Genomic DNA, 22415 nt, shown 5'->3' on the forward strand with positions numbered 1-22415 from the left:
GTGCAAATCTTAACATCTTTAACTCTGCCACATCCAGCTCTGACTCCTGCCTTTTTGTCAATGCCACTGTCTCCAACCCATGTAACATAGCTGGTCTCACTACCCTCTTGTAGACCTTCCCTTTCACTCTTACTGGTACCCGCCTGTCACAAATCACTCCTGACACTCTTCTCCACCCATTCCACCCTGCCTGTTCTCTCTTCTTCACCTCTCTCCACATTCCCCATTACTCTAAACTGTTGATCCCAAGTACTTAAACTCGTCCACCTTTACCAACTCTACTCCCTGCATCCTCACCATTCCTCTACCCTCCCTCTCATTTACACACACATATTCTGTCTTAGCCCTGCTGACCTTCATTCCTCTGCTCTCTAGAGCATATCTCCACCTCTCCAGAGTCTCCTCAACCTGATTCCTACTCTCACTACAGATCACAATGTCATCTGCAAACATCATAGTCCACGGGGCCTCCTGTCTGAGCTCATCTGTCAACCTGTCCATCACCACTGCAAATAAGAAAGGACTCAGAGCTGATCCTTGATGTAATCCCACCTCCACCTTAAACGGATCTGTCACTCCCACTGCAGTCCTCACCACTGTTACATACTTCTCTGCCACTCCTGACTTCCGCATACAATACCACAACTCTTCTCTAGGCACCCTGTCATATGCTTTCTCCAAGTCTGCAAAGACACAATGCAACTCCTTCTGACCTTCTCTGTATTTCTCCAATAACACTCTCAGAGCAAACATTGCATCTGTAGTGCTCTTGCCTGGCATGAAACCATACTGCTGATCACTAATCATCACCTCCCTTCTTAACCTAGCTTCTACTACTCTTTCCCATAACTTCAAGCTGTGACTGATCAATTTTATCACTCTGTAGTTACTGCAGCTCTGCACATCACCCTTATTCTTAAAGATAGGTACCAAAACACTTTTTCTCCACTCCTCAGTCATCCTCTGACTTTCCAAAATTTCATTAAACAATCTAGTTAAAAAAATTCCACTACCATTTCTCCTAAGCACCTCCATGCTTCCATTGGGATGTCATCTGGGCCAACAGCCTTTCCATTCTTCATCCTCTTCATAGCTGTCCTTACTTCCTCCTTGCTAATCTGTTTCACTTCCTGATTCACTATCCCCACATCATCCAACCTTCTCTCTCTCTCATTCTCTTCATTCATCAGCCTCTCAAAATACTCTTTCCATCTACTCAACACACTCTCCTCTCTTGTGAGTACGTTTCCCTCACTATCCTTTATCACCCTTACTTGCTGCACATCTTTCCCAGCTCTGTCCCTCTGTCTAGCCAATCGGTACAGGTCCTTTTCTCCCTCTTTAGTGTCCAATCTCTCATACAACTCTCCATACGCCTTATCCTTAGCTTTCGCCACCTCTCTCTTACCATGCGCCTCATCTCCTTATACGCCTGTCTACTTTCTTCATCTCTTTGACAATCCCACTTCTTGTTGGCCAGCCGCTTCCTCTGTATACTCTCCTGTACTTCCTCATTCCACCACCAGGTCTCCTTGTCCTCCTTCCTCTGTCCAGATGTCATACCAAGCACCTTTCTAGCAGTCTCCCTTACTAGTTCTGCTGTAGTTACCCAGCTATTCGGTAACTCTCCACTGCCTCCCAGTGCCTGTCTTAACTCTTCCCTAAACTCCACTTCACAATCACCCTTTTTTAACTTCCACCATTTAATCCTTGGCACTGCTTTCACACTCCTCCTCCTCTTCTTGATCACCAACACCATCCTACAGACCACCATTCTATGCTGCTTAAGTACACTTTCCCCTGCCACCACTTTACAGTCTCCAATCTCCTTCAGACTGGCCCTCCTACATAGGATATAATCCACCTGTGTGCATCTTCCTCCACTCTTGTATGTCACCCTATGCTCCTCCCTCTTCTTAAAATACGTATTCACCACAGCCATGTCCATCCTTTTCGCAAAATCCACAATCATCTGACCTTCTGCATTCCTCTCCTTAACACCATACCTACCCATCACTTCCTCATCCCCTCTGTTCACTTCACCAACATGCCCATTAAAGTCCGCTCCAATCACTAGTCTCTCACCCTTGGGTACACTCACCACAACTTCATCCAACTCACTCCAAAATTTCTCTTTCTCATCCATCGCACACCCAACTTGTGGAGCATATGCACTAACAACATTCATCATTACACCATCAACTTCGAGCTTCATAAACATCACTCTGTCAGACACACTCTTCACGTCTAAAACACTCTTGGCATATTGTTCCTTTAGTATAACCCCTACCCCATTTCTCCTGCCATCCACACCATGATAGAACAATTTGAACCCATTTCCTAAACACCTGGCCTTACTTCCCTTCCATCTGGTCTCTTGCACGCACAATATATCAACCTTCCTTCTCTCCATCATATCAGCTAGCTCTCTTCCTATACCAGTCATACTGCCAGTATTCAAAGTTCCTACCCTCACTGCTGCATTCCTAACCTTCCTCCTCTCTTCCTGCTTTCGGGCATGCCTTCGCCCTCAGTCCTTCGGCCAACAGTAGCCCAATTTCCGCCAGCACCCTGTTGGCTAACAGTACTGGCGGCGGTCGTTAGCTGACCCTCTGATATACTGATTCCTAATCCTGTCCATCTTAGTCACGCCCAGTGCAAATCTTAACATCTTTAACTCTGCCACATCCAGCTCTGACTCCTGCTTTTTCGTCAATGCCACCGTCTCCAACCCATATAACATAGCTGGTCTCACTACCCTCTTGTAGACCTTCCCTTTCACTCTTACTGGTACCTGTCTGTCACAAATCACTCCTGACACTCTTCTCCACCCATTCCACCCTACCTGTACTCTCTTCTTCACCTCTCTTCCACACTCACCATTACTCTGAACTGTTGATCCCAAGTACTTAAACTCATCCACCTTTACCAACTCTACTCCCTGCATCCTCATCATTCCTCTACCCTCCCTCACATTTACACACATATATTCTGGTTTAGCCCTGCTGACCTTCATTCCTCTCCTCTCTAAAGCATATCTCCACCTCTCCAGGGTCTCCTCAACCTGGTCCCTACTCTCACTACATATCACAATGTCATCTGCAAGCATCATAGTCCATGGGGCCTCCTGTCTGATCTCATCTGTCAACCTGTCCATCACTACTGCAAATAAGAAAGGGCTTAGAGCTGATCCTTGATGTAATCCCACTTCCACCTTAAACGTATCTGTCACTCCCACCGCAGTCCTCACCAATGTCACACTACCCTCGTACATATTCTGTACCACTCTTACATACTTCTCTGCCACTCCCGACTTCCTCATACAATACCGCAACTCCTCTCTAGGCACCCTGTCATATGCTTTCTCTAAGTCCACAAAGACACAATGCAACTCCTTCTGACCTTCTCTGTATTTCTCCAACAACACTCTAAGAGCAAATATTGCATCTGTAGTGCTCTTTCCCGGCATGAAACCATACTGCTGATCACTAATCATCACCTCCTCCCTTCTTAACCTAGCTCCCACTGCTCTTTCCCATAACTTCAAGCTGTGACTGATCAGTTTTATCCCCCTGTAGTTGCTACAGCTCTGCACATCACCCTTATTCTTAAAGATAGGTACCAAAACACTTTTTCTCCACTCCTCAGGCATCCTCTGACTTTCCAAAATTTCATTAAACAATCTGGTTAAAAATTTCACTGCCATTTCACCTAAGCACCTCCATGCTTCTACTGGTATGTCATCTGGGCCAACAGCCTTTCCATTCTTCATCCTCTTCATAGCTGACCTTACTTCCTCCTTGCTAATCTGCTTCACTTCCTGATTCACTATCCCCACATCATCCAACCTTCTTTCTCTCTCGTTCTCTTCATTCATCAGCCCTTCAGAGTACTCTTTCCATCTACTCAACACACTCTCCTGACTTGTGAGTACGTTTCCCTCACTATCCTTTATCACCCTTACCTGCTGCACATCTTTCCCAACTCTGTCCCTCTGTCTAGCCAATCGGTACAGGTCCTTTTCTCCCTCTTTAGTGTCCAATCTCTCATACAACTCTCCATATGCCTTATCCTTAGCCTTCGCCACCTCTCTCTTTGCTATGCTTCTCATCTCCTTATACTCATGTCTACTTTCTTCATCTCTTTGGCAATCCCACTTCTTCGTCGCCAGCCTCTTCCTCTGTATACTCTCCTGTACTTCCTCATTCCACCACCAGGTCTCCTTGTCCTCCTTCCTCTGTCCAGATGTCACACGAAGCACCTTTCTAGCAGTCTCCCTTACTAGCTCTGCTGTAGTTTCCCAGCTATTTGGTAACTCTTCACTGCCTCCCAGTGCCTGTCTTAACTCTTCCTGAACTCCACCTCACAATCACCCTTTTTTAACTTCCACCATTTAATCCTTGGCACTGCTTTCACACTCCTCCTCCTCTTCTTGATGACCATCGTCATCCTACAGACCACCAATCTATGCTGCTTAACTACACTTTCCCCTGTCACCACTATACAGTCTCCAATCTCCTTCAGACTGGCCCTCCTACTTAGGATATAATCAACCTGTGTGCACCTTCCTCCACTCTTGTACGTCACCCTATGCTCCTCCCTCTTCTTAAAATACGTGTTCACCACAGCCATGTCCATCCTTTTCGCAAAATCCACAGTCATCTGACCTTCTGCATTCCTCTCCTTAACACCATACCTACCCATCACTTCCTCATCCCCTCTGTTGACTTCACCAACATGCCCATTAAGGTCCGCTCCAATCATTAGTCTCTCACCCTTGGGTACACTCACCACCACTTCATCCATCTCACTCTAAATTTTTTCTTTCTCATCCATTGCACACCTAACTTGTGGAGCATATGCACTAACAACATTCATCATTACACTATCAATTTCAAGCTTCATAAACATCACTCTATCAGACACTCTCTTCACCTCCAAAACACTCTTGGCATACTGTTCCTTTAGGATAACCCCTACCCCATTTCTCCTGCCATCCACACCATGATAGGACAATTTGAACCCGCCTCCTATACACCTGGCCTTACTTCCCTTCCATCTGGTCTCTTGTACGCACAATATATCAACCTTCCTTCTTTCCATCATATCAGCTAGCTCTCTCCCTATACCAGACATACTGCCAACATTCAAAGTTCCTACCCTCACTACTACACTCCTAACATTCCTCCTCTCTTCCTGCCTTCGGGCATTTCTTCCCCCTCCTCTTCTCCTTCGGCCAACAGTAGCCCAATTTCCACCAGCACCCTGTTGGCTAAAAGTACTGGTGGCGGTCGTTGTTAACCCGGGCCTCGACCGATCCGGTATGGAAATTTGAAATGTTCTCCGCATAAGTAATTTGGCTGAGGTTTTACGCCAGATGCCCTTCCTGACGCAACCCTCCCCATTTATCCGAGCTTGGGACCGGCACAAAGAAATGCACTGGCTTGTGCATCCCCAGTGGCTGGGTTGGTAAATAGAAAGGCACTATAATGCAACTTTTACATAGCTATAAAAAGTACTAAAGCAGAAATCTTGGAGCAGAGTTTGCAATACTGCCATTACAGCAGTCTTGCCACAGATGCAGAACCCAGACTATGCAGAAATTTACCAGTAATACTGTAATAAATGACTAAGTGAGGCTCAAATTTGGTAGCAGATCACAGTCCTGATACAGTTGTGAGAGAAGCTAAAATATTGTCCATACTAGGAATACCAAAATTTTACATATAATTCTACTAATTAAAATCAAAGCACAGTATAATGTATAAGTAATGCTAAAATCTTGCAGTAATGCACAATTTTCGCACAACTACAAATGAAGCTGAAAGACTAAGGTCCCAGAAAAACCTAAAAATAATTAAAAGGAAATAAATGAAGAAGAGCAGAGAAGTACATAAGTTTCATGACACAGGTCACTATAAGTGTAACTTAAATATTTTACAAGAATTTAAATAAAAAACTTTCTTCTCCTTTGATGAAAGCTTGTATCTCATACCTCTCCAAGTCTTGAACAAAAGACCCTGTGTGGATTAGCTGAGCTAAATATATCAAACTTGCTAGAGAGGGATCCAGTCAATTAAAGGCACTACTGGAGCTTAAGTCCTGTGATTAGAATTTCAGAAACTTTTAGCTTTTTGCCTGAGTGAGTGGTGGGGCAGACTCAGAGCAGGGGAAAACCAGTAGCAAGGTAAACAGAAAGGCACTGTAATGCAAATATATGCAGCTATATACTGATGCGAAAAGTACTGAAGCACACATCCGGTCCCAATCATTTATAACCTCCTCTGATTTCTATAGTTACCATGCAATATTTTATATGTACAGTACCCCACTTGGGCTTTGTTGACAAACTCAAGAGGTTAGGTACAAACCTGTATGTCACCTGGTGGATAGCTGACTGGCTCACAGACTGGACCCAGGAAGTTAGAATTGGGGAGTCCACCTCTACAAAGAGGCCAATCACAAGTGGAGTCCCTGGACCGCCCCTTTTTGGCATTTACTTCTCAGACGTCAAGGTAAATGTCAGTGGTCTCTGGCTGACTAAATTTGCAGATGATTGCAAATTAGCAGCTGTCATTGAAACTCTCACTGATGCAAATTCTCCAGGAGGGGCTGACACAGACAAACAACTGGTGTCAGACCCATGGACTGAAACTAAATGCCAAGAAATGCATAATAGTATCCCTTGGGAAGTCATCCATTCCTGGTAACTAGCCTATTGACAACACACCCCTTAGAGCTGAACCAGTAGCCAGTGACTTAGGGACACACAGTAATCTAGCCTTTGACCATCATGTGTCTACAGTGATGAGGAAATCATTCTACGTTGTGCAACTTATATACCAAAGGTATAGCATCCAAGTCCAAGGAAGTCATTGTTCCACTGTATTCAGCATTCATCAGACCTATCATTGAGTACAATGCCTTCTTTGGTATGTACCTAACCAGGCATATCTGACAATTGGAACATCCACAGAGGTTCCTCACTAAAATAATACAGGATGCAAGTAAAATGTCCCATGCAGACTGCCTCAGGGCCCTATCCCTGTATTCTGCCTCTTACAGGCTTTTGAGGGAAGATCTGTGCTTGGCGTACAGGGCATTGTCAGATAACTCTCTTATGGACCTCCTGCATATCCACAAAGCAAACAACACGAGAATTACCCATTCTAAAGACTTACACCTTGCCTGTGATATAAATAGGACCTGCTTGAGAGAGAGAGAGGTATGTATCTCAGAGACTACCCCATCTGTGGAACAGGCTCCCCATCCATGTGAAGCAGAGTCCCTCCCTAACCCAGTTCAAGTGCATCTTGGACAATTGGATGGAAAACTGGAAGTTCATCCTTGGTTTGGCATCAATGTCTCTAATGGACAGAGGTAATCTATAAATGGTTCATCTCCCAGGCCCATGCTTACACTTATCAAGGGTATCAGAACGTCAGAGATTTGGGATGACTGGCTATGCTTAAAAAGGCCTTTGTGGTCGTTAGTCTAGTAAACACCTATGAACCGATGTCCTACTAATTATCCCTTTTTAACATTTGCTTCTGTTCTGTATTCAAACAAAACCTGTCACTGAGTAGGTCATTCACTTAAGATTCCCTTATCCCTTTCTCTTTGCCCGTACTCTGTTAATCCCTGATAAGGAAGGCAGTCTGTAGCCTGCAGTCCAAATGTCGTCTTGGCCTCTTCCCATTCTATTGCCTTTCCTTGTCTAGTTCTTTGCTCCCAGTACCTTTGTTCCTTTTTCAGTTTTCTCTAATAAATTTCAGCCTCCTCTCACCTATTCTCTGCCCCTAACTAACGTCATCCTGTCAGCAAAATATCCTTTCTCGATTCTTGTGTTGACTAAGTTCTTAGAATACTTTCTGCTGCTTTATAAATATATTTTGTGTGGCTGTTGTTCTCCTTATGGATCTGCATCCAAAATGTCACTCTTTTCCTTGAATGTTCCTCCTGTTTCATCATCTCTTTCCACTTTGAATTATAGCTTTCTGCTTGTGTTATGTGTACGAGCCTTAACTATGTAGCTCTAAAATATCCCTTTAAATCAGGCAGTCCACCACCACCATGTTCTGTTGGAAGGATTCATTTATCACATTTGACCCTTGCCCAGTTCCCCTCCCAGATAAATTCCTTCAACTCTTTCTTATTGTCCACAACTTCTCCTGTGGTTGATAGAAATATGCCTGGCCTGTATATAAAACTAAAGGGACTAAAACACTTGCACTACTCGTTTCTTTCTATCCACATCCATAAACAAGAGATTCTAGTTTCTCAGTTTTTGTATTATCTTTTGTTTAGTCTCTAACCACATATTCTTTGCTGCTATAACAGTATTCTTTTTAATCCATACTCCTAAATACTGTGTTTGCCCATAAATAGGGTATTGCTGGACCAATTCATGTCTAGCTACATAGTTTACAGGTATAGCCTTTGTTTTATCTTCATTCATTTTTGTATCCCAAAAAAGACATGAAACTGTCTCAAGATGTTATACAACAGTAAGATGTCCTTTTCTGGTTTTATCAGTACAAAATATCATCTGCAAATCAAGCCAAGTTTTCTTGATTACCATGCAAGTTGTATCCTTGAATTTGAGTCCCTTGTTTCTTTTCAAACTGCTCTAAATATAAAGCAAATAAAAGGAGAGGAGGAGGACACCCCTGCCTGGTTCTTCAGTTCAGACAAAACTTGTCAGAGAGGAGCCTTCTCACTTTAATTTTGCCTCTGATCCTTCATATATCCTCCTAATTAACCTTATAATTGTATCAGGGAATGCAAATGCTTCCATTGCCCTACTCATAAAATTCCAGCTTTCCCTGTCATATGCTTTCTCTGCGTCAAGACCCACCAGCAACAGCTGTGTTGTTTTTTTACACTGTGCTTCTTTCTGGATCATTATTGTTCTTTTAATGTTGTCAAATGTTTGCCCCCCCCCCCACAATACCATATTTATCCATATCTATTCTGGCATCAGCTTTGCTGTTCTTTTAGCTACGGCCGCAGTAGTGCAGTGGTTAGGATTGCCGCCTCACAACAAGAGGTTCTCCGGTTCGATCCTTGGCTGGGGTGCCTTTTGTGTGGAGTCTGCATGTCCTCCCTGTGGTCGTGTGGGTTTCCTCTGGGTGCTCCGGTTTCCTCCCACATCCCAATGACATGCTGTAGGTGGATTGGACACTCTAAGTTGGCCCTTGGTGTGAGTGTGTGCATGTGTGTGCCTTCTGTGGAAGGTTGGGCGCCGGGCTGGCAACTCGACACAGTAAAACTCCACTGCCAATCGTGAGTGGACAGGTGATCCGCTGTGGCGACCCCTAACCGGAAAAAGCCGAAAGAAGAAGAAGTCGTAAACACTTTGTAATCAAGGTTTAAAACTGAAATGGGGCCTGTATGAAGCTGGGTCTGATTGGTCTTTAAAGTCTTTAGATATTACAGCCACCACTGCTTTCTTCAAGGATGTTGGTGCTTCCCCTCCTTTTGAAATACTGATAAAATATTTGAGTTCTTTAATTTTCATAAAATTTCCAAAATATCTCTTAATACCTTGACAGGATCTCTGATTATTTTTGTTATAGGCTCCTTCAGTTTGACAATAATCATTTCTACTTTCTGCTGCCTAAGTCAGTGTGCAAAAAGTTGTTGTGCTCTGCAGTTATTATCAAATAGCAATTGCTTAACAGCAGTCTTTCTAAACTCGTGCATATTAACCAGATACCCGCCTTATTTTCATTAACACTCTGCAGTTGTGCTCCTTTTTATTGCGTGAGATTCCCCTTATTCTGCAAAACATTAAATTTTGTCAATCCTTTTGAGCAATTCCAGTTGCTTCTTAATCATATCTTTTTCTTTTATTTCTACCCTATTTTAAACTACACTTTTATTTTATCCCACTCATGAGCTTTAACTTCTGAAGAAATTTCTATCTTCCTTAATAACTCTCGAATAATTTCCACTACCCATTCCTAAAATTCATCTCTTTTTAACATGTAGGTGAAGTGCCTTATTTTTAATTCATTACCCTGCATTGTTGTCTTAGTTATTGGTGCATGACCTGAAAATTATTGCACATGTGTGTCGAAGCTTTCAGTTAAATGCACATGCTTTTGTGAAATAGAAGTTTTGTTGTGTTTAGCCCAGCTGTTGTACTTTGGGGAATAAGCACGTTATCTGAGCATCCCCTCTACTGAATGTACATCTTCTGTACCAGATATTTTCATAAATTTCTTCAGAAATCTACCTTGTTTTCAGATGCATCCCCACTGTTGAAAATCAAATTCTAGTACCTACATATAAGTAATATTCCCTGCTGAATGCTGATTATTTCTCAAAACTTTCTTAAGCTCCATAATAGCAGTTTTTGGAGGAATATAAGTACATGATAGCATAATCTTCCTCCCTTACCAATAGCCCCTTACTCTTACAAATCTAACTTCATTATCTTTTTTTCCCTCTTCTATCACTGTTGATGTTCCTCTAGCAATGGTACAAGTACTCCCCTTTTCCATTGTTTTGATACTCTGCTGAGTATCCATCCTGAAATCTTTTCTTTGTCAAATTCACATGCTCGCTTCTTTCCAAATGTGTCTCCTATAGCATTGCTGTTTGCACTGTGTATTTCAAGAATGTGGCCTTTTGTGCTACTTCGGAGATTAGGCCCCTCAGTTGTCTCAACTCAATTTTCCAAGTTCCAGTCTTTGGTAGTAGCTCGTGGCAACAGAAAGTCTTGGTCTTGTGTCTAGGATGAAGAAAAGTTTAGACCTTGATGATATCTTGCATTCTGCTTCTTTGTAGCCTGCTACATCTTTGGCTGTGCTGTTACAGGAGCTAGGGGCACAGGTTCAAGCTTGTGACTGTGCACAATGACTGAGCTGAAATTGTAAAAGCTTTAAAATGAACCAAAAAAACTGTTTTAAGGGGGAAGTGCTGCTGTCTGACCAGGTCTTCCAGGACCTGGTTGGTGTGACCTCTCCTTTTTTAGAAGAATGCTGGCCTTTACCACCTGAGGAACATAACCCGTCTTACTTCTACATTTTCTATGCATTGCTGACCACAGCAAATGAAGTTGCTTAATTGCACCTGAAAGATGTTAAGTGTTGCATAATGTTTCATATTCCTGTGCTAGTTGAGTTGATAAGTGGTTAGCTGTGCAGATATATTGAAGCAGTCCAAACTCCAATCTGAGACTGCCATTGAGTGACAGGGGAAGTCGTCTTAAGACCACATCAACTTTTTAACCTTCACAAAACACCCTTGAATTATAGAAGTTGTAAGTGTTGCACATGTTCCGGATCATGCTGGTTCTCCATCAGGCAGAGTTGCACTGGCTGACCAGTTCAACTAAAGAAAGCTCTTTCATCCCAAACTCTGCTGCTGAAAGAACCCATGAAGGTTGTCTCACATTTGGAACAGAAACAAATGTTTTTATTCCTTTGTGGCTGAATGGTTTCTATCCCAGTCTAAACATCAGCAAACTTCAGCCACCACATTTGGTTCCACATGGTGACTCTTCCGGATCTCATGGCCATGGTGTTGCAGGGTGTATAAATGATAAGTGCCTTTTGGCACATTAGAATTTCAGGTCTACATAAGAGAATATTTTGTTTTGCTCTAGGTGGATCACTTCCAGAACAAAGAGTTGCCATTTGGGTTTTATTGAATGGACAGAATCTTTTATCAAGATACTGGCTGTAGTTGGCTGAAGCTTTTCATGGAAAGGATTATTGTGCATTTTTTGCCTGGAAAACTGGCTTCTGATTCCAAACAGGGATCTCCTTGAAATTGTCTCTGCAGTGGGCACTTTTTTGGTTGTAGCCCTTGGAAAGATGAATGTAAATTTGGAGATGTTCTCTTGATTCCTCTTTAAAGGCTAGCTTTCATAGGTTTAGATTTGGACTATTTTTGTTGCTGATTATTTCTGGTTCATAAAGGATCCAGGAAATTATAGCCATGGCACTCTAGTTGAGGATGCAGTGTAGTGTTTGGGCTAGGACTGCTACATCTTGTGTGCCTTATGGCTGCCATGATCTTCACTGTGCCACTGGCATCTTTGAAGATTCAGGTACCAGAGTGGATCATGAGATGTACGTGGCTGCAGAGCTCCCACAAGCTCGACCACAGCAGATAGTCTGATCAAAACCTTTTGATGGGCTTTCTCTATCTTCTTTTTAACCTGTTAGACTCTGATGAGGGGTACTTCTCTTATTAGATGAAAGGCCCACCTAGGCTCCTTCATGGTATGTATTTGTCTACCCTGCAGAGAAGACTTCACATCAGCCAGTTGTGGAGCTGTTAGCAGTCTTTCATTGAGGCAAAACTGCTTCTGGGGCCTCTCCTGATCCAGTTGGACAGTCGGTCTTTCCATGTTTTATCTAAACAAACCGGCACAAGGTTATATAACCCCTTAGCTGGGAGGCAGTGCTCATCTGGTAGATGGCCTTGGACAGAGCATCATTCAACATCAAACAAAGCTCCTTATTAGCACTCTTCAAGAAAAATCTTGATGATTGGATGGGAAATAGGAAATTCACCCCGGGGATCACCTCTGGGGCTCTGTTCGACAGGGGCACAGGAAAATAATTTTCTTGGGTGGCGAAAGCCAGGGTACCTTTTTGGCTAGGCTTATATAGGCCCTAGGGCCAGTAGCCTAGTACGTACCTATGAACAGCTGTCATTCCTGGGGGGAAGTGAAAGAGATGTTTGGTTTTCTAAGCTTTTATTCAACCCTCTGTTGTAATTGGGGGCCATGTATATTCCAGATCTTCTGAAAGTGGGGCACTTTGGAGATTGAAATGTTCACTACTCAGGAGACTGTAGTCCTGTTTGTGTTTTGTGCAGTGCATCAGAATGAGAGGAAGGTAGCAGTGGATGTATTCTCCATCCTGTGGCACAAGAAAATCTGTGCCTTTGTATCCCTGCTGATTTCTTACTTCATTGCAGACATCCAGGAATAAAGACCCCAAACTCTTTGTCATCCTTTTGTGACATAGAAAGATATTGTTTCAGGCACACCAGTCTGTTGTGCAGCATATTAATCTCCCTGTGCTAGCCAGGGATATCTCAAGCAGTTGATGGTCATGGCGAGCTCAACATTGAGGTTACTTGTTGATGTAGACCTCCTAATCTCATTGTGTTTTCTGGCTAGGGGCTCCCAAAATCACAGAGCTGCAGAAAAATGAATATTTCACTCAACAAGCTTGTGCCTCCATGTTGAAATGGTTTCCTGTCTGGGTACAATGGCACTGTGTAACCCTGTACTACTCCATTTTGTCATTTTTGCAGGTGACCTTGACCTGTGTCATACATACATTTTATGAGTTGGAGTTCAGTTATTCTTTGGTCAGGGTGCATGTGTCACTTGTTTCTGCTTATCCTGTTATTGTGGAAGGTAGGATTTGTGTGCCAGTCCCAAGTGGTCAAGCAGTTGCTTAAAGGAGTTCTTTATCATCATCATCATCATCATCTGAAGAACCATTCCCCTATGTTGGACCTAAACTTCATGAGTGACAGGTTTGTCCATTTTGTCTTACTGATGTAGCAGCTTTGAAGTTAATTTTGGGAAGACCTTCTTCCTAGTGGATATAAACACTGAATAGAATGTCAGAACTTCTGGCCCCTGTGTGTAGGGAGTCATGTCTGGACTTTCACAAGGAGTAGCTGTCCATAAAGACTATCCCATGTTTCTTCTTGAATGTGATTTCCAACTTCTTCCTGAACCAGTTTATTCATCTTTCTTTTTTCTTTTGCTGGGTTAGAAATCAGTGAACAGAGAGCTGTCTACACTCCAGATTTCTTCTGTTAGTTCAGGTGTTAACAGATGTGGTTGCATATATTCAGAAAGATGGACTAGCTGCTGATCCTTTGCTCTTCAGATTGAAAGACCTGCTGTTATGAAACAGATTACCTCCAAGTGAATTGCCAGCTGCATTCTTTTGCATAAAGGAGCACAGTGTCTGCTGTTGAATGTTGTTGTCTGAGCCCAGTGTACATGGATGAGTGGCTGTCTTTGTTGAGTACTTCAAGAATTTACCCATTGTGATTATTTGTTCATTGGGCAGCTGATCTTTTTTGCATGCCTTTGCAAACCATTATTGTCTTGATAGGTGCGCCAGAAGTTTGGCCTCCTTTGGGAAAACTGTACTAAAGGATCTAGCATTCTAAGCCTCGGACCTTGGACTATTCTTTGCTCCTTTCCACTATGGTGGATGCTAATTGAGTTCAACCCATGACCCATCAGGAATGGTCCTCATCATTAGATATAGCAGATTCTTTTTTTACCATATCAATTGATATGTCACTTAAGACCTTTCTTGATAAGTGTTGTGGTTGGATCCATCAGTTCTTTCAGCCAGAATTTGGCTACAGTACTTTTTTATCTAAAAATCCTGTGCTCTGTGTTAGCTGAGCACATGACAACACATATATCTCATGGCTAAACTAATCTAGTTACATAAAATACTGTTTATTCTTATTTGGATTTTTTTTTCAGTATGAACTGAGTTATAGTATTTGTAACTATAGTTCAAACTGCATTGTGATCAATGCTCTTTGTTTCTATTGCTGTTATTTCTTTTCCTGTTTTTGTTGTACTGGAGTTTGTCAACAGGCCTCTGCTGAAAAGTCTTGGAGTGTTACCCAAAGAAACTAGTAAATTAAACAAGTTACAAATGTGCCATGAAATCCTATGTACTATCGTTTCTTCTACTTCTTTATTTGCGTGGGTTAGCACAGTTTCCACTGCTTTTAGTTGGTTAACATATTTATGATTTGCAGAACTACACCAGATATGATGGTCCCTTAACATTTTCATTGTCTTGCATTTAGTGAGCAGAGTGGCCACTTGGACAAAGGTACCACCACTCCATTTCCTTGTCAGACTAGGTTCTCATGACAGAAGTCAATACTGAACTTGTAGGTTACAGAACGAGTGTGAAAAATCTAGCATTGTAAAGTTAATCATTTATGATCTTGACTGAATTGTTTTAAAAAAAAAAAAGACTGCACTGTGTGGATATTAACAAGTCTGTGTATCTATCCTTGTTCTGCTAGTCTCTGGGTTGTTTTGGGACATTTATATGTTGCCCCTGTCCATGAGGGGCAATGATGCTAAATGGAGATGGATTTGCAGTTAGCTTTTCTAGTGTCAAGAAGGAAATTATAGAGCATTTACTTTTAATAAAGAGCATACTAAGATTTTCATTAATGTACAATGGTTGATTTTAAAAAAGTACTAAATGAAGGTAAATTTTGTCTGTGAGGTGACATTGCATTTATTAACCAAAACAAAACATGGATTTAGGAAGTGCTCAAAAAGAAACTCCTTACATGTATTTATTGTAAATTATCTTTTAGGTTACAGTGAACACAAATATCACCGATCTGAATGAATACCTTCAACACATTCTGAAATCTACTAATATGAAGTGCCTCACACCAGAGAAGGTAAGTTCTTCCAAATATTGTTCTATTTTTGCCAGTTTTGTGGATGAGATATGTTAAAATGTTAAGTATTTCAGGTGTCTTTTTAGTATGCTTCCCTTTCTAGCTGTGTTGGTGCTAGACATTTTAAATGATTTACTTTGAAATCCAGCAGCTTGTATTGGATTAAGTGGGCAATCAGCAAATGATTAATAGTTTGTTTATTGTAAAATAGCCACTAGTAGTAATTTACCAGTCTGTGTGATGTTACACAGTTTAGGAGAAAATATTTCACGTTTTGTAGTCCATTACATCTGACCGCAGAAAAGATTTGACAGTCTGCATGATCTCCTTTCAGGCATTATCTGGTTATTGTGGATTCATGGCTGCCAACCTTTATGCACGCTCCATTTTTGGAGAAGATGCCCTTGCAAATGTTAGCATTGAAAAGCCAGTAAGTCTTGGAGCAGATTCCCCTGTGACTGGACATATACGCATCCGAGCAAAGAGCCAGGTAATATCTCTTAAAAGTGCTATGGTACTTGAACTTTTATTATTTTCCTTGAGGACATTGTATATATTTGCAAAATACAGAGTTGCATAACATTTATTTCCCCTCTGACTTCTGCCTACATGAAACCAGCCCCCTTTATCTCACAGAATATTGGTGAAAGCATTATTGCAGTACATTCTTCTGATAGGCAAGCGTATGCATTTCCATTACTGGTTACTGTTTTTTATTTTGTGTGTGTGTGTGTGTGTGTGTGTGTGTGTGTGTGTCTGTGTGTGTACCAGTTTTGTCATGCCTTCACTTTGTGCATGTCAAGTGCATCACTGTTTTAAAAACAGGTTTTTCTTAGCGTGGTCTGAATGAGTTTTTAAACGGATACGTTTTCATTTAAAATGTATATTGTTTCAGATGTAGATTGCTTTGTATTCATACTGCATTTACAAACACATCGTGTAAGGGATGATTTGGGTGAGTTACTGAAATAGAATAAACTAGTAATGAACACACCCTGTACAGGGGTCATAGCTAAAAAGTAGGTTTGTTGACGATCTCACATTCCTGGTAAACAGACGTTTTAAATAAATAAGGATAAAACTGCATATTAAAACATATATTAGTAAAATCAGAAAGACTACAACAGCAGTATAACATAAATGAAATGCACTAGACCTATAAACTAGGAAGTTGATTGATTTTCATGTAGTGTTTAAAAGTTTACAGACTTGCATTTCTCTTGCTCTTTTGACCAGTTTGAAGGTATGCTGTATTGGAGGCTTCAGAATGTACACAGTACAAATGTGCACTAATCTGTGGTGAACTTGCAGCACAATGTTACTGTAATAGCTCACCAGTTTATAATTAATCTTAAAACATGATGGCAGTACATTTTGCTGTTAGCAGTCATTGAGCTGTTCTTTTTAAAATTGTGTCCTGGCAGTGGAAATAAACTGGGTGTGTTGTTGCACTGTTTTAAGTTTAGATTTTTTGATCACTTTGCATTGTTCATACTATTTTAGAGTACAAATTTCAATAGTAAGTATATATTGTAAATAATTCTATGTACTGCAAATAGTCTGTTCATATTGTGCAAAGAAGATGCTAGAGAAAATGTTTGTTTTAGTCTGCTCAGTAATGCTGGTAGCAATTACTAAGTAAAGCTCTTATTCCTCTCCCCAGCCTCTCTCTTCTGGTCTCTTTAGTATCTTTGCATAAACGGACCTCAGACCAGTGGTTTGGGACATTGTAAAAATCAAGTTACACAGTAGTATTCAGGTAGATTCCTACCTTCAGGGACATCTACCTAGTGCCTTTGAGTCAGTTTTCATTCTAAACTAGTTTCAAGGTTGTGGAGCAATATAGAAGTTATCTCTTGTAGAGAAAGGGTATTACACAAGCTTTTCATGGTGCAAAAACAGAATTTGTGGATGGCCATTCAAGATCTGTCAGGCATAATCAAATTTATGGTTTAAGATGTTTTCTGTGCAAGACCCACTTGCTTGTCTTCAAGGAAGCTCTGTTAATCCCTGTAGATATTAAAGTTGCCTACATGCATGTGCTTAAACCCATTCACAAGAGCATACATGAAGTTCCTCATGTTTGCTGTTTGTAATTACCATCTTCAATGCACATCCTTACTCTTTTGGCATTATTTGTCTAACCCACTCTTGGGGGCTTTCACATATATCTATCCTGTGATTGTCAAATTCAGGCCAGGTTGTTTTGGGGCACATGAATGAGACACTCTAATACATCTCTGGTTGCTAGCACAACTTTGGATCTCACTGAAGCTTCATAAATCCTGTTTCCTCCTGTCCCTGTCAATGATGTTTTTGGATGTAACCCACCAACTTGCAGGATGTGCCTACCACAGGGGAGGAGCTTTACAGCTATGGAGAGTCTTAAAGATGTCAAACAACTGTTAACAGTCCTGTATTTGAAGTGGATGGAGTGCATCACACAAGGTTTTCTATTTCAAAAGTTGGCTGTGAAGTTCCAAGAGACTTCAGATGTACCACTGGGTCTTTTTCATCCCCAGCCTGTCATGTGGCTCATCACAGTAAAGACTGAAATACACTTCCAATTCCCTGTGGAAGGTTCCTTCTATAAGGTGTGTTTTTGTAATATAGTTACAAATTTCTCATTCTGTTTAAAACATGTTCCCAATGACCTGTTTTTCCTATTATCCAGCATTTATCTGCCTGAGGACAAATTCTCTGAATTCTGTTTGGGGGTATAAAAATACCTGTGCAAACACTTGCAAGTAAAAATCCTAAACCTTCTGGATGTTGTTGCATACTTGGGAGATGTGCAGATATTCTCCCATTGTTCTTTTCCAGAGTGTCTTTCCATTCTCTATTCCCAGTCTTTTCTAATTTTGTCTGCTTCTTATAAATATCATGCAATATTTTACATGCCCTACTCCATTTTAACAGCAACTTCTGTTCTAGACTCTAGTAAAAACTTGGTCACTGTCTTTGATCAAGGCTGTAGTTACTCTACAGGCGAAGTCCACTTGGCTGTCTTTTCAAAATGTCACCAGGGAATGACGTTTTTCCGTAACATTGCATTGATGGCAGTGGCTGAAATTTATTTGCATGCCGGTCAGAAAGGGTTTATCACAAAAGTCATACATTAGAGTATTGCAAGAAGGACTGTTAGTCAAAGATGAGCTTAAAGCTTGAACCTCCTTGAGGCCCAGACAACACTTCCAGTGGTTAGTTCATTTTCGACTAATGTGGACTTGAGCTAGAGTTGATCCTCTACCTCACTTGAGTACCTTAGTGTTGAAGGTGTGCCTTTGTCCCTCACCCTAGAGGGTGCATCCCAGAGCTGTCTTGTGTCCCTCTTTCTGCATAATTGGATGGAGTTTTCCAGTTGGTAACCTAAACTTGTGGTTAAGTCAACCACTAGTGAATCAAAGGCTCTGAGGAGCCCTCCTCTTGGAATCAGCCTTCAAGACATCATTGATTAGCCAGCTCCTGTTTAGGAAGATTCATTTTTTTTATGTCAAACAGAGTCTTATGCCTTAGTACCAAGCAGATGCTTGCTGTATCTAATGGAGCTTAATATTCATATGTGATAGTTCAGTACTAGGGAGTTCTATTTAAATTCTGCACCAGCCTGTAGAATCACCCCACCCCCATTTCTACATTCCCTCCAGATGAGCTCTTCATAGGGATGTTCTGAGTGTTATACAGTATTGACTGACTTCTTACTCTTATTCCTTCCCTCCCTCCTGGAGTTTCTAGGACAGATGCACGAGGAACTGTTGGCCCACAGTTCCTTGGAGCTTGTCTTTGTGGATTTATCAGGGCAGTTTTGAGGCACCCCAGAGTCTGTACTGTTAACTCCTGAAAAGCCTTAGTGCCTTTTACAAGCCACAAGCAGAATAGGCTGATCAACTCACAAAATGTCCATGTACCAGCTCCTATGTTATCTTCTTTGATCTAGTATTGGTCCTAGACCCTACAACATTTTGCCATTTTGCTGCCACAGGAAGAGTCCAGAGCTTAGAACAGGCATGATGTAAAACAATACTGGGTTGTGCCTCAGTTCATAGTGCACCTGACGTGGAAAATGTGGAGTAAGTTAGAAGATCTTCCAGTATATGGGCTGAAGGAAGACCCTTATGAGGCCCTGTTTGCAGCCTCTGATGTGTGTTACTACATGATTGTAATTTTGACTGTGCTGAAGCTTTGGTTAGGACTGCAGATTTGGATATACCTATGCAGATTGGCATGGGTAATATTGTCATCCCTCTAGGAGGTGCTTAGAAACGTGATGCTGGATGCCTAATATTTTGGGTAGTATGTTCCTTTGTGACATTGCCCTTCTGAAGAGTAGGCTGTTTTCTCTGTGGACAGCCTGTGTGATCACCTTTCTTCCACTTTATTCTGTTCTTTTATTAGACCTGTCTAACCCCAGAAGTGGAAAAGTCCCTATTGGCTGACATTAAAAAAGGTAGTCAAGATTCATAGTGTTTTCCCTCCCAATGGTGCTTTTAAAGTTACCCAAGTTATCCTCCTACTGCCTTCCAGCAGTCCTTACTATGGTCAGGGACTGCCTGTTATAAATAGAGGGGATTTTCCTACATAACTCTCCCTTGGAGAACTATCGCAAAGGGCCAGTAAGTTCTGGACATAGTTGTCACATTCTGGATCTTGAATACCTTTTCCCTGATCATATTGCTCACAGGAGCTGTAGAGACCCTCCCTGTATCAGAGGGAGGTAAAGAGCTTTCATTTCTTGCTCCTCTTGGTCACAGAAGAGACAGGTTCTGTCCTGTTCTGTATTATGGCTTCTTCTGCTTTCACATCTGGTTCTAGGTGGTGGTGCTCTCAAATGCCACTTAATTAAAAAATGGAGGGAGATTTTGCAGTTGTTGTGGGAGAAGTCTGTCCCCACAAGAAATCAGGACCTAGGGACATTCCCACTTGGGTTCACAAACCCGTAGTGGCCACCTACCCTTCAAAGAGCCATACAAGTGAGGATCAGCTTTTGGGCAAACCTAAAAACAGCTGTTTCTTGTAGGTCAGTTGCCTGTAGTGTCAGTCAGCCTCCCTAGAAGATTGGGCTAATTTCTTCTAGATCATGAGTAGTCTGCAGCATGATTGGGAATAATCCTCTGTATCTGGAGTAATTCCATCCAAAAGGAAGACTCTCTGACTGTCTTCTTTCAGGACGTCTTAGAAAAGTAGGTCATAATGACCAGACATTTCCTGAGCATACTAGGCCACATGGCATTCACCGTTGTAATGGTTCCCCCGGCAAAGTTGCACATGAGAAGATTGCAAAGATTTCTAAGATTACTATGGCCACAATCTCGGTCATGGACTGTACCATACCATTTCTTCCCTTAGTAGTAAGGAAACTAATTGTGGATGTAGCAGCTGCAAAAGAACAAGTGTATGCCCCCCCCCCCCGTCAGTACCTAACTAAGGTTGCTTTAGACATGATCTGGGCACATTGGAGCTTAAAGAGCAGGGCACCAGGAGACCCAGGGAGTAGAAACTACACAAAGAAATGAGGGTTGTTCAAGTTCTCAAATTTTTCAAGATGGTATGGAAATTTGCAATACCGATGCAGTCACAGACAGTACCATAGTATATGATACATAAACATCACAAGCAAACAGAAGTAAAGACACTGTTCTCTCCTCAGCAGACTACCTGTGCAGGCCTAGGAGCAAGCACTGAAGGCTAACATGCTCCTGAAAAGCTGCTTACAAGCTAGTGACAGAGAACTCCATGGCAACAGGATATTAGTGCATCCATGAGGGCATGCTGTACTGGACCTCTCCAACAGATGAGTATACCAGTGTTCAGATCTCTTTACTTATTCAAGCAGCAGACAACTAAGGAAATTTTGCTGCAGAGCACCAAGCAAATTAGCTTGGGCAGTGGATACATTCTCCCTGAATTTGGTGGATCTGTTTCAGTGTGGTTGTCCATCATTACCTTTGCATGCCATAGGTGTGTAGAAGTTGAAAGAAGAGAGGCTGTTAATATTTTGATATGTCTATTTTTGGCCAAGACAGCATTGATTCTTCCAGCTGTTCCAGATGACAAGGGCTAAAGTTCCACTGCTGACACAGCATGTTAACCCTCTGATGTCATGCACATCATTAGTATACCCAGTCTGGCAAATCTAAAACAAACAGCTTGTGAGAAATTGCATTTTTACCCTTTGTACGCCCGTTGTTGCATTCGATTCTCAGCTAGAGCGTCTTCTGTGTGGAGGCATGCGTGAATGGGCGTGTCTTCGTTGAAGGTTGTGCGTTAGAGCTGGTAACTCGGCACGTAAAAATCCACTACCAAACATTAGCGGACCGGAGTTCCGCTGTGACAACCCCTAACTGGGATAAGCCAAAAGACACAACAATACGCTGAAATCTTGTGGGAACCTAAAAGACTATAAGTATTAAGATAATTATACCTAGTTAAATGGAAAAAGTGGAACCAGCACTCAAAGCAGGTGGATGTGCCACTTGTTCTTGAGAAGCTGTCTCAATTGTTCTCCACTTGCTTAGCTTATTCCTCTGTAAAGGTGCATCTTTCAGCCATTTCTGCTTGCCTGCCCTTAAAGCTCCTGCTGACATCCAGACCAGTTTCTGAAGAGGGCATTCTCCAGTTCAGAGCTCCAAGAAGAAATTTGGCGTCAGCCTTGGACTTGAATTTTGTTCTGGAAAAACTAACCCTACCCTCTTTGAACCATTTGTTGCAGTACCCTTCACATCTCTGACCTGGAAAACTCCATTCTTTATTGTGGTTACTTCAAGTTGGAGACTTTTAGAAATCCATGCCCTGGTTTGCAAAGAGCCATAGCTTATTATGTCTTTCTGTGTCACTGTTGCAGCATTCTAAACAGAAGGGATCTCCCTCTTTGGGTAGCACAGCTCTTGGCCAGTATACAAAAGCCTAATATTCTTGTATGTGCCATACGTCACACTTATGCTCCCCAAACAGAATGTAGGGCATAAATGGGACAT

General features: G+C 41.9%; 1 protein-coding gene across 2 annotated transcripts in view; it reads left to right on the plus strand.

The window, feature by feature from the left end:
* COPB1 (COPI coat complex subunit beta 1) overlaps window positions 1–22415 on the plus strand; it is a 721336-nt gene that overhangs the window by 671700 nt on the left and 27221 nt on the right. For both annotated transcript variants that reach the window (XM_044082795.1, XM_044082796.1), the window contains exons 20-21: window positions 15352–15441; window positions 15776–15931. In XM_044082795.1, coding sequence (XP_043938730.1) covers window positions 15352–15441; window positions 15776–15931 — 246 coding nt within the window. The remainder of the gene's footprint in view (window positions 1–15351; window positions 15442–15775; window positions 15932–22415) is intronic.

This window comes from Protopterus annectens, chromosome 9.part0, assembly GCF_019279795.1.
Source record: "Protopterus annectens isolate FY-2018-M chromosome 9.part0, PAN1.0, whole genome shotgun sequence".
Classification (NCBI taxonomy): domain Eukaryota; kingdom Metazoa; phylum Chordata; order Ceratodontiformes; family Protopteridae; genus Protopterus; species Protopterus annectens.